Below are 13,219 nucleotides of genomic sequence, written 5' to 3' on the forward strand. Positions count from 1 at the left end.
CCCGTTCCCAGAACGCCGACAATTACACGCCCTCGTAGGGCCCCATGCTTGTTTTTTGAAATGCAAGAAGAAAGGAAAGGACGAGCAAAAGCGGCACACACAACCGCGGAAGCTCACGAGGGTCGGCTCCCAGCGCCCCCCCTCCGACTCAGTCGGAGCCCTCCTCGCGCTTCTTCGGACACGGTGCGGAATTGACCCGCCACCCATCCAAAGCGAGCCCGGCGGCGTGGCGGCTGGTCGTAGCCACCGCTGCTGGAGCTCTGCTGGAGGAGGAGCCGCCACGTCCGTCACCGTGTCGTCGGCTTCATAGGCCAAGCTCGTCGCCGCCATGTCCTTGGGGCAGCACCCTGCGCGCGACCATCTTCCCCAAACCCTCACGTAGAGGGTCGACGCCGTCGTACTTGAAGTGGAGGGTGCACCTCCTGCTCAAGCCGCGCGCGCGGGCAAATGTCTGCCAGCCGCGGGCCAGGACTGCGTTGCCTACGGCAGGAACCTCCACCGTGGCCCGAGGCCTTGCTGAGCAGCCGTCAGCTTGCAGCCAGAAGCGTTCAAGCCCCACAGCCGACAGCTCACCGGCGAAGGAGCACGGAAGCTGGAGCCAGGTGCCAGCTGGCTGCTCCGACCACACAACAAACTTCGGGAGCACCTCTGCCAAATGGAAGGGCGGCCGAGGAGGTCGGGCGACCATGGCGCACCTCCCCTCGGCGTAAGCACTGCTCCCCTAGAGCAGCCCCACTGTGGGAGGAGGCACCGATGCGGCCACCAAGGACGATGCCGGTCCCTGAAGGAGTACGTCCGCGCCCCCGAGGAGACACAGCAGGGGTCGCAGCGTGCTTACGGGGGCGGCCACGCCCCCTCTTGGGAGGTGGCGAGCCGGGACCCTCCTGGCGAACCTTCCCTTTCTCCACGGCCGAAAACCTCTTCGTCGGCGCCATGGGGTAGCGGCAAGATGGCGAAGCGAGGAGGAAAAAGAAGGAGCCATCGGCAAGAAGGAAGAGATGAGCGAGAGGGCTCCGCGCCTCTCCTCATTTATAGCCTGGGGGAGGCCAACCGTCGGCCTCCTCGATCGCGCGTAATGATGATTTTCTTCTGCATGCAGCAGGGTCTCGTCAAGTCGAACGGTTGCCGAGGGAGCATGGGGAAGTGGAGGCGCCCACGTCCCATCAATCGCCACACGTCGACCAAGGCCGCAGGAGATTGGAGCCCGTGGCGCTCCGCACTTGCCCTTTGGCTTCGCCCCGAAGCCAAGCTCGAGGATGCCTTGGGCCCGGGGGCTACTGTCGGCGTCCTGGGAACGGGGGTGCCCAGACTTGCCTGCCTACGGCCCACGAGCATGGCTCCATCAACGGCCGGGTACGACCAAGCTTCAGCAATGACAAATCAAGACTCTCGCGAGGGGCCAAGCCTCGCGAGGCATATGACACCAAGACCTCCCTGGGGGCAGCCTCACTAGGCTGGGTCCCGAGGAGCAGAGATATCTATGCATGGGGCACCTCGCGAGGTTCACTTGATGTGAGCCATGATGACCAAGGCCAGGCGGGCGCCAGCAGGCGCAGTGTATCAGTTTCCTCTTTGGTGCTAAGGAGGCAAACGCAGGCGAGGAGTCCCGAGGCATCAGGCAAAGGTTTCCATATCGGTGCAACAAGACCAAAACCAGTAGGACGGAGGTCATCACGGAGCCCACAACAGCGTCACCACCAGAGCCTTTGGTAGGCGAAGACTACTTTTGTCAGGATAGCTTGTACTAGTTGTCCCCCTTCAAACTTGGCTTTTGTGGGATCCCTTCCTGCCTAAACATTTGGGAAGAGGACCAAGGCCACTATAAATAGTACCTAGCCACCACCGTGGGAGGGGAGACGGATCATTCAGGCCACCCTCACACTCACCAGCCCATCGAGCTCAAGAACACCTCACCTCCCGAGGCTGTTCATCCACTGTATTAGTTCATCCTCAGCCCCCTGAGGCAATCCACCACATAATAGAGTAGGGTATTACACCGTGAGGTGGCCCGAAGCAGTATAAACCCCTGTGTATCTTGTTCTTTGGGTTCTTCGAGCTAGGCCATGGAATCGTTGAGCGCACGAGCTGGGGAGAGAGTGCTCTTCGTGCGCACCCCAGAGTTCGAACCTCTCAAGGGTTTGCCGGAACCCGTAATCCGACATATTCTCCTTGAGCTAAGGTCACACAAACCTCGCCCAATCACTCGTGGTAAGTCTTCAGGTGACTTGCAAACCGTCACAGACCCGGTCACTCGGTGATCCACAATTTCCTCTTGGATGCTCTAGACCATGACGCCTAATCGTCTGGAGGATGCACAGTCCTCAAAGGTAACAAGTGTCGGTTCCACACAGGAACAATCTCTTCAGTGATGCTCAATCACTTTGGGTTTGTAGGTGTTTGGGTTTGGGTTTTCCTCACTTGATGATTTTCGCTCAAAGTCCTCGGAGGATGGGATGCTCTCAATTGACAAGTGTCAGTTTCTCTCGAAGTAGCCAACCAGCTAGTGGTTGTAGGGGGCAGCTATTTATAGCCTAGGGAGCAGCCCGACATGATAAGACATAAATGCCCTTCAATGATATGATCGTTATGTGGGTAGATTTTTGGGACAGCTGGTGCATAGCACAGCAACGGTCGGATATTTGAGTATCAAATTCCTTAGGGCTATCACGTTCCTCACTTGTAGACAATCCGCACTAGCGAATTCCTAACTCCTCAGTTAAAACAAATTCCTCAGAGAATAGAAGATCTTCGTCTCTGTCACTGAAGAAATTGACTGAACTGTATGAGATTTCCAATGGCTTCACTCGAAAGGATTGGGTAGGTGTAGGATTTTGAGATGAGCATCACTTGTAAACTTTTCCTTAGTTTTACCTCGACCCCTTTAATAGTACGGTGTTTCCTATGACTCAAGAAGAGAAAAACGAAACAACAAAAACAAAATTGTTCACACTTCATATTTCTCGCATGAATATTAGGTCTTCATGGTCACACTAATTTGTTCACTTTCAAAGTCTTCAAGAAAAACAAAGTCTTCAACTGAAGACATTCATTTTTAGGGGTCAACTTTCATCGTAAATATCAAACTCCTCATAGACTTATAGACCTGTGTACACTCACAAACTCATTAGTCCCTTAACCTATAAGTCTTCAATACACCAAAATCACTAAGGGGCACTAGATGCACTTACAATCCCCCCTTTTTGGTGATTGATGACAATATAGGTTAGGTTTTCAATGGGTGTAAACATATGAAGTGTAAATACTGATATTGAGGAATTTGACTGCAAGATATAGAAGAACTCCCCCTGAAGATGTGCATATGTGAGGAATTTGCATTGGGTAGCAAATGCACATTGTAGAGTGGAATCATGGAGATCTCCCCCTATATCTTGTAATTCATACACGCATTTAACATATGATATGAAGAATTTGAAATGCATGATGAAATACGGTGTCTGATGTAATTCAGCATGCGTGCATTAACATACTTGAGGAAATAGCATGCAGAACAACAAAGCAAAAGTATCACACCACTACAGTACTTAAGTTTACAACTCGATCCAACAAATACTTCAGAAGAACGGGAGTTGTAACTTAGCAAAGAAAATGCCCATATAATAGACCCGCTTGAAGACTAACTCAAATTTCTCCCCCTTTGTCATCGAATGACCAAAAGAGACGAAAAATGAGGACTAATGCCCCTGAAGAATATCATCATGATGTTGATGGAGGAGCGCCAACGTTGTTGGGGTCGTCCGTTGATGTAGGGCCCGCCGCAGTGTCGTTCAAATATTTGGCTTCATCCGTCTCGCGCGATGAAGAATATGAATTGGCAACCAAGTGAGGAACTTTGACCTTCTTGAATTTCTTCGAAGGTGGCGGAGACCAGTCAAAGTCCTGCTTGAAGCCCATCTGCTTGAGATCTTCATCACCGTAGAGGTGAGACAATACAGCCCAGGTGCGTTCAAATACTTCGTGCAAGTATTAGTGGTTCTTATTCATAGTGTTTTGCGTGATTGTCATGTTCTGAAGAATTGAACCAAACTGTCGCTTGACCCACTTGTGATTGTGATCGACCTTCTGATAAAGACTAAGGAGAAGCTCACGATCAGTCATCACCCTTGGAGCAGTGGCTTGAGGAAATTGATTGGAAGCATTTACGGCAGTATCATGTGTGGCAGAGTCATCATTGGTGGGACAAGATGCAGCTTTGCGAAACTATCCATCCAATGGACAAGTGACTTCATCTATAACAGCAGCCTTGCCCTTTTGATCAGCTGAGGAAATAGTCTGTTTCAGGACTTCAATTGGGGGCAAGTAGCTGAGATGTCTTTGACAATCAGCCTTATAGTTGATTGAATACCTTGATCTTATGAATCTCATGATCTAGGGAGCGTAAGGCTTCAATTCAAACGGTGAAAGAGCTACATTGGCCAAAGTCCTCATGAAGAAATCGTGGTAGTTGATAGGAATACCATGTATGATGTTGAAAAGCATATTCTTCATGATGCCAACAACCTCTTCTTCATCAGAGTTGTGGCCCTTGATAGGACTGAGGGTTTTGGTCAATATCCTGTACACTGTCATTGGCACATAGAGCAATTACTTGATGAGGAATTTGGTCCTTGGAGCTTAGCATGGCTTCAAAGGCTTCATCAGCACTTGCATCAGATGATCTGACAGTTCAGGTTCAGCATAGATGAGCCGTGCACCTTCAACGGGAGGACTGACTGGGATGGCATGAAGTAATTCAGAGGCTGATGCTTTGTAGTGAGTATTTTCTATCATCCAGTCCAATACCCATGAATTCACATCTTCAACGTTGCTAGTGATGTGCAACGTGGCATAGAATTGAAGAATGAGTTCTTCATTCTAGTCGCAGATGTCGGTGCAGAAGTTGAGCAGCCCAGCGTCATGAAGAACATTGAGGACTAGGGTGAAGCACGGTAGAGACTCCATGTCCACATGAGGAATTTGCTCATGGTCAAAGATCTTGTCTTTATAAAACTGCAGCATGGAATAGAAGCTCATTTGGCTAGCAGTCCAAATGCACTTGTGTCGAAGTCGAGTAGAATCATAAGGATTGTAGTCAGTGAAGAAAATGTGCTCAGCAAAGAAGTCATCGGCCTTGAACTTCTGCTTCGTGGAGTGAGGATTCTGTGGCTTGGGCTGAAGATTAGCAGTGGAAGTTTTCACAGCCTCTTGACGCACAACCTCTGGAGCCACAGGCTGAGGAATTTCAGGAGTAGTTTCTTCAGCAGCAGCCTTGGCCTCCATTTCTTCAGCAACATTTACATCAGCACTAGTGGCTGGAACTTCTTCAAGAATAGTGAGAAGAGAAGCTTGTCGTTCTTCAGAGCCCGTGTGAATTTCTTCAGTTTGAACAGGGACTGAGGAATCTGTTGCGGAGGGGTGTAGAGTGGTAATTGGGGTGATGACTTTCCCAGTAGTCATCATTCAGAATAGGAGTTATAGACCCAATATCCATATCTTCATCTTCATCATCTATTTCTTCAACGCCTGCCGCTTCAGCTATGAACTGAGGCATGGGCGAGGATACCAACGGGGTTGAAGGGATAACATCCACTTTGATTTCTTCATCCAACTGCTCTAACGTAGTAGCATAAGGATCTTCTTCATCTGATTCACTTGGAATCACATATTCCTCACCAAAGGGAACAATCTCCTTTGATGGCATGCTTGATATAGGAACAACATCTATGGGATTTGCATAGGAGCTTGTCAAAGTCTTCACTTTCTTCGGAGCTGAAGACTCTGAGGATGCAGATGCTTTCCTTTTCTTCATAGCTACTTGCTTTGCAGCTTTGGTTTTCTTCGCTTCTGATGTGGAAGGAAGGTTGATGCTTGTCATCTGTGCAGGAGGAGCAGAGGAAATTGGTGCAGTTTCTTTAGGCGCAACTTATGCAGTTGCCCTGGCATGTTCAATTTCTTCAGGTGCAGTAGCAGATGCTTCAACTGGCCTGGCTTGTTCTTCAGGCGCAACAGAGGTTACCCTGGCAGTTTCTTCAGCGGCTGGAATATCATCATCAGCCCTGGTGCTTTCAGAATCATCAACGGCCTAGTTTTCATCAGCTGTGCTAGCATGTTCTTTAGTAGGCCGAGCAGATGCTTCAGCCTGAGGAATTTCATGTTGCGACGAGGCTGCAACATTTGGAGCGAAGGTCTTGGTCAGCTTGAAAAATCTGACTTTGGCTCCCAGCCAATCAGCATAGTATTAGTTAAATTCATCACTGAGTCCCTTGTTTTATGTTTGCAGAGCTACAAGTTCATCAGGTGATATCTTCAGAACATTTTTCTTCAAAAAGCGCTCTTTCTTTTACTGGGCTTTCTTCACTTTCCTCCCCTGTTCAAATTTCCATTTCTCCTCATCAATGAAGGCCGTCAACACATGACTTTGGCCAGGAGTGAGGTTCAGCTCAGGTAAAGGAGTATTGGGGTCCTTGTGCCATAGATCAATGAAGTCGAGGATCAACTTTGGATCTAGCATCAGTGGCACATTGCTGCCTTTGGCTCTTGCGGCCCTTTGCTGTCTGTCTCTCATGATTTCTGCTAATTCCTCATCATCAGCTTCGTCTTCACTAGACGGCACTTGGAAGGCAACCTGCTTATTGTGAGGACTTGGCCTTGTGCCTCATCCAGTAGTGGCCTTTTTCTTCAGTAGAGTTGGGCCTGTTGAGGACTGAGGAGGAGCTGAAGAACTTGTAGATGCTCCTGAGGCAATAGAGATGCGTGTGGTCCTTTGGCAAGAGGCGAGATGCACTGGTGCCAACGACTTTGCAGCTGCAGCTGAAGGTTTTGTAACTGTGGGGACTAGAGCTGCTTGAGGAATATGCCGTGAGGGCTTTGATGAGCTTATTCGTGAGGGCATTGCCGAGGAACTGGGCTTGTGTGCAGGCTTCTTGGGCATAGCCTTCTTGAGTTTGCTAGCAGAGGCCTCAGCAGTGGCAGCAGCAGAATCTTCATTGAATTTCCTCACTGCTTCTTTGGCCATTTTGGCCAACTTGGTTTTCCACTTGGCCCATTCATCAGGAAAGTCCTCATCGCGCTTGAGGCTAGTGGGATCGGCCTTTTCTCCAGGTGCCAATGGAGGTCTTGGGAAAGGAGGGTGTAAGGCGAATTTATTCATGTATTTTGGAGTCACATATCTGTACTCCCTCCATTCACGTGCCCATCTCCTTTCGATCCTTTGAATGTGCACCTTGCGCTAATTTTTGTTCTCCTTGCCAAGTTTGGATTCATCAGGAGTACAGTATTCCTCATAAATGTCATCAGGGATCTCGAAAGTAGTATTCACTTCTGGTCTCTTGCCTCCCTTCTGAGGTATGTTGCCATCAGCCATTTTCTTCAACTGAGGATTTTGAACAATTGTATTCTCTAACGAGGTATGCAATCTGTCTTCGAGGAACGCTGAAAATGAGTTAAGTTGATGAGAACCTAGAGATTCAGCAGTGGGCATGTGTACCTATGAACAAAGTATAGGTGCGAAGAATTTGGAGAGGTCATATGTGTTCTCAGAAGTTTGTCAAAAGAATCAAGTTTGAGGAATTTGACCAGGAGTGTCTTGAGGAATTTTCACTAAGCGGTCTTTGACTTAGGTTCCAGAGTTGTATAGATTTTAAATCCACACAGTTAAGGAATATTGAAGAAAAACGTTTCTTAGGGAAACAAATCAAGAAACAGATGCAGGTGAGGTGTTTTAAGAGTGTGGAAGTTGAAGAATAAACACCTTTTGAAGATTTTGTGGACATTATCAGAATCAACAAGGGCAGTAAAAATAGATTTTATTTACCCTTGACGAAGAACACAACAAACTGGGAGTAGGAGTTGAGAAGTTTGTCCGTTCAGATCTTCCATGCCCTAACTTGGCGGCGGAAGACAACTACGGCGGCGGCGGAGTGAAGATTTCTGCGGCCGGCGCGAGTATGATAGCGACGAGGTCGAGGTAGTGAAGCTCTTCCTCACCGGCAACGATGGAAGTAGCGGCGGCGCTAGGTCATAGAACTCGAACGAGGGGAGTGAGATCGAGCGGGGTAAATGCGGTGTGAGGAGGGTGAGGGATATTTATAGCTAAGGTGAAAACCGCTCGTTCGAGGAAAATGGACGAACGAGCCCCTAACCCTTCTCATCCTAGCGACATGTGTCACCCACGTACTGTGAAGTGGAGATCGTGGGTGAATATAATAATCTCATCGTGGGATGTGGAACGGTTTGAGTGGCAAAAGCCGAAAATTTAAATAAGAATATTTTAAAGTTTTGTTCGCAAATTCTTCAGCTGACAAGGACACAGTGAAGATTTTAAACGGGTTTCAAATAGAACGCACATGAAGAATTTGTGAACAGACTGGGTTCAGTTTAGCATAGAGGGGGAAGGGTCCGATCACATTCACTTAGCAGAAAAGTCAACTTGAAGAATTAGCAATAAGTGAATGCTATAGAGGACAAAAAACTCAAATATATATATATATAGTCAATGAAGAACAAAGTCAGAAAGAGTGACGACTTGCAATTTGAAGAATTTGAACAACCGAGGAATTTAAAAAATTGAAGAAAAACTCAAATTGAAGATTTTCAACTTTTGTTGGTGGCGTGACCCACCATATAAGAATGATGATTTCAGACACCACGTACAATTGTCGTAGGGCTATGAGAATCAAATTCTTCATTAATTTCTTCACACTTAGAGGGTTAGTCTTCATTGATTGAACAAAAATGTTACTTCGTGTGTTGCACATCTATGTAATCAATTTTGCATAAGTGTTAGGATGTATGTCTTTTTCAAAGAACATTAGAAGATTCTAAGATATTTAGATAAAACCACAACTTGCTACATCTCTTCTCATCCAAGGGCTTTGTGAAGATATCGGTTAGCTATTCTCAGTCTTCACGTGGTCGATAGAGATGTCGCCCTTCAACACATTGATGCGGAGCATCCCAAGGCCATCCCCATGGACCCAACTACATCTCCTATGACCCCTCTTGGACCCATGACACGAGCACGTGCAAGAGCCCTTGAAACCGAGGTGACATCTCTCCTCTCACATTTCCACTTTGATGCACATGAGACATGGCTACTACCTCATACGGACACTTTGTGCATTCTCAGGTATCATGGAGAAGAAGAGGAGGAAGATGGAAGTGAAGACGGAGACGAAGAAGAAAAACTGCTCAAAATCTCCAGGCTCCGGACGACCGACGAACCCCGGACGTCCGACGACCTCCAGGCTCCGGACGTCCAGTACGGACGTCCGGACCCTCGCGAGCCTCGGGACGACCGGTGACTCCCGGACGTCCGACGCATGTGCACCGTTTCATGTTGGGCCGCATCCCATGTACCCTTTCGCCCCCCTCTTTTGTACTAAGACTACATATACTCCTCCTCGTCCAACTTTCTAGGGTTAGCATTAGTTTAGCTCATTTGAGAGATAGAGCATTGCTCATCCACATCGGATCTACTCCTCGAGAGAGACCGCGGCCTCTTCGGAGAAGATCCCTTTGGATTCAAGACCTCCTCGCGGAGAAGAACATCAAGACCTCCTCACGGAGAAGACCGGCTACCCTTGTATCATCCGCAGTTGATCATGTACCGTGTGAACTCTTATGTATCCGAGGATCTAGCACATGCGTGACTATCTTGTGTTGGTTTAGTGATTCTCCCATGTTTTCCCTTGTGTTTCCCATCGTTTCCCCCTTGCGTTCTTCGTGTTCATCACGGGATCCGCTCCTTTCGTGAAAGATCGGGCGATTAGGGTTCTACCCTACATCATCTTGGTATCATGAGCCACGTTGATCACGATTTCGAAGCCTCCCCGTTGTGTTGCTAGCCTTGTTTTGTTGTTTTTCGTCCTAATTCTAAAATTTCTCCAGAAAAATAGCCCCAAATTTTTTTTTGTGATTTGTTAGTGTGTTGAGATTTTGTTGGTTTGGATCCATGGATTTGCTTTGTTTTGAGTGGATCTTGCTTTTGCCCCCTTCCCCTCACCCTTTCCATCCACAAAATCCTTCGGATTTGACGATTTCCCACATCCCCATCACGAACACGTGCAGTTCATCCCGTGCCCGAAATTCGCCCAGGCACCGGACGTCCGACCCAGCCCAGACGTCCGACGACCGGACGACCGGCCCAGCCCGGACGTCCGACTGACCCTGACGAAACTGAATTTTTTTCAGTGAAGTCACCACCACCGCCCCACATTTCCGCATGCGGACTCCCACCACCGATACACCATCACCACTTCCGCACACCACCACCATTTGGACCGTTTCGCACTACGACACGTGTTGCCACTTCGAGCTTTGAGAATTTGAGTTGCGGTTCCGTATCCTTTCGTGTTTCGGCTACCTAGGTACGGTTCGACATCAACATCGCCACCGCTCATCTTTGCCACGGACGCGTCATCAACACCGACCACCTCGACTACATCTTGGTATTCGGTCCACCATTTTGACACCATACCGTAAGCAAGAACGGTAACCTCGTCTTGGTATTGGACATATCACTCTTGCCATTACATTGATAGCCATCATAGCCTTACTCCTTTGTTGCTTACCCATCGAGACTAGCCATTGAGTATTGCCGGCAACGAGACTTGTGCACATTAGTGATCATACTTCCCATAGCATACATACATCATTGTTGCATATATTGGTATCATCTCTTGTGTCACAAAGTTGTCATCGCATACACAATTGCTATCTTGGTTCGTCAAGCATCGCATAGAAAAAGAGCTCCAACATCAAAGAGCCAAACAAGCTTTTAAGCAAAGAGGAAAGATAAGCAAAGAGCTTTTAAGCAAGAACCATAGCATCATACAACATTAAGATTGTCATACTCGATCATCTTGGATCATATCATAGAAACACCTTGCATAGAGCATACTTGGGATAGAAGTCGTTGCATTTTTGCTAAGTAGGTTGTGCACAAGTTCTTGTATCCGCCTATTGTGCAATCGTGCTAGCGTCTCTCTAGTGTTGTGCAACAAGAGCATTTTTGTGGATTCCACATTTTGGCTCATCCTTGGTTGCCCAACCCCACTTATCTTTTTGCGTGTGTGTTTCCGTGTACCTTATATGCTTGGTCTACTTGTTACATTGCATCTTGCGAATCTTTTCCAACATTATTGAAGCTCACTTACAATTGCATGAAATTTTGTGCCACCATCCTAACCAAGCTCCACCAAAAGCTTTTACTTGTGTAGGTGTGAGAAACCGACAAGAGCTAGTACCAATTGTGCTATTTCCTTGTCCTACATTGGAGTGATCATCGATCCACTTTCAACTTCGGTCAAGGTACATTTGGTATTCGTTCTTCTCTTTCTACCACTCACATTGTTCTTGGAATGATGGATAGGCCAAGTACTTCTACCAACCCACTCTTCATTGAGCACGACGACGACATGAACTCCTACGTCACCAAGAGTCACCTCTTTGGTGCACAACGTGCTTTGCATCAAGAGCAACAAGCCATGAGTGAACGCATCGACAACCTCGCCGCCGACTTGCGACTCTCCGAGCAACGTACAAGGGACTACTTCGACCACAAGCTCGACGATCACAAGCAAGAGAATGACGCAAGGATGGACGAAATTCGCGCTTTGTTGCTCACCCGCTCTTCTTCCACTTCATCCTCATCAAGAAGGACCCGCTCAAGTAGACACTCCGAATTTACCCTCTCCGGCTCAAGTACACAGACTTCGAACACTCTATGCCGTGCCGCGCGCAACGATCGCCAAGAAAGTCTCAATCATCTACGCGAAACTGCCTCTCAAGAGCGCCCACAACGTCAAACTCAAGAGGCCTTTGCGCTAGCACAAGAACGGCAACGCCAAGGCCAACATGAAGAGGAAGAGCGAGCGCGTCTACACCAAGTTGCAAAAGATGCTGAGGCACAACGCCAAGAAGAACAACTCCGTGAAGCTCAAGCACTTGCGGCGCAACAAGCCTCCAAGATTCAAGTCGAGTCGTAGCCGACCGAGGCCGACAAGCTCGTGAACAAGAAGAAGCACTTCATGAAGAAATTCAAGAACGAAGATTTCAAGCTCGCGTGCATCGTCAAGTTCCTCAAGTTCCTCCTCGAGCTTGACAAGCTCCTCCACAAGCTCGCCAAGAACATCAAGTTCATCAAGAGAATGACGACATTGGAAATCCTCCACGACAAGAGCAACACGAGGTTGACAACCCTCCTCACCAAGAGCGACACGAGCTTGACAACCATCGATAACATGGACGTCATCATCCATGACCCCAACACAATGAAGAACAGCGCTACGAAAAGCTCAAGTTCACCATGCCCAAGTTCAATGGAAACAACGATCCCGAAGAGTACCTTTCATGGGCATTGAAGGTCGACAAAATCTTCCGTTTGCACAACTATGAAGAAGAGAAGAAGATCGCGATGGCATCCCTTGAGTTCCAAGACTATGTCCTCATTTGGTGGGAACAAGTCATAGAGCGCCGAGAGGCAAGAGGTGAACCACCCATCACTACTTGGGCGAAAATGAAGGATGTCATGAGAGCACGTTTTGTGCCCACCTAGTACAACCGTGGCCTCTTCAAGAAACTCCAACTACTCAAGCAAGGAACCAAGAGCGTTGAAGAGTACTACAAGGAGATGGAGATTTCCATGATACGAGCCAATGTCACGGAAGATGATGAGCAAACTATGGCACATTTCCTGAATGGACTCAACCATCCTATCAAGAAGATCGCCGACTTCCAACCATACTCGAATCTCACCGAGCTAGTGCATCAAGCTACCAAAGCGAAACGCCAAGTGCAAGATGATTTCAAGTATGCCAAGTTCTCTTCCAAGACATACGGCTTCTCCAACAACCAAGCTTCAACGACTACAACACCGACTACCAAGCCTTCTACTAGCACCATCGACAAGTCAAGTTCCAAGAAAGCTTCGTCAACTCCAAGTCATTCTCCTATTACGAGCAACTTCAAGCCGAGAGCTTCGTCATCATCCACTCCAACCGATGAGACCGTCAAGACAAGTTTCTTCAAATGCTTCACATGCGGAGGCCGAGGCCACAAGTCCTATGAGTGCACCAACAAGCGGACCATGATCCTCAACGACGATGGCACTTACGTCTCAATGAGTGAAGAAGAAATGGACGCCATCGAGAAAGTCGCCATGCACCGGCAAGTGAACAATGAAGAGGAACAAGTCTTTTGCGATGAAGATTCAAGTCCCGCC

At 48.0% G+C, this 13,219-nt stretch overlaps 1 protein-coding gene across 1 annotated transcript in view; it reads right to left on the minus strand.

The window, feature by feature from the left end:
• Positions 1-688, minus strand: part of LOC125532862 (pentatricopeptide repeat-containing protein At4g18840-like) — a 6,639-nt gene extending 5,951 nt beyond the window's left edge. The window contains exon 1 of the mRNA XM_048696746.1: positions 402-688. Within this exon, the coding sequence (XP_048552703.1) occupies positions 402-688 (287 nt within the window). The remainder of the gene's footprint in view (positions 1-401) is intronic.
• Positions 689-13,219: the final 12,531 nt, after the last annotated feature.

Source organism: Triticum urartu, chromosome 1, assembly GCF_003073215.2.
Source record: "Triticum urartu cultivar G1812 chromosome 1, Tu2.1, whole genome shotgun sequence".
Taxonomy (NCBI): Eukaryota; Viridiplantae; Streptophyta; class Magnoliopsida; order Poales; family Poaceae; genus Triticum; species Triticum urartu.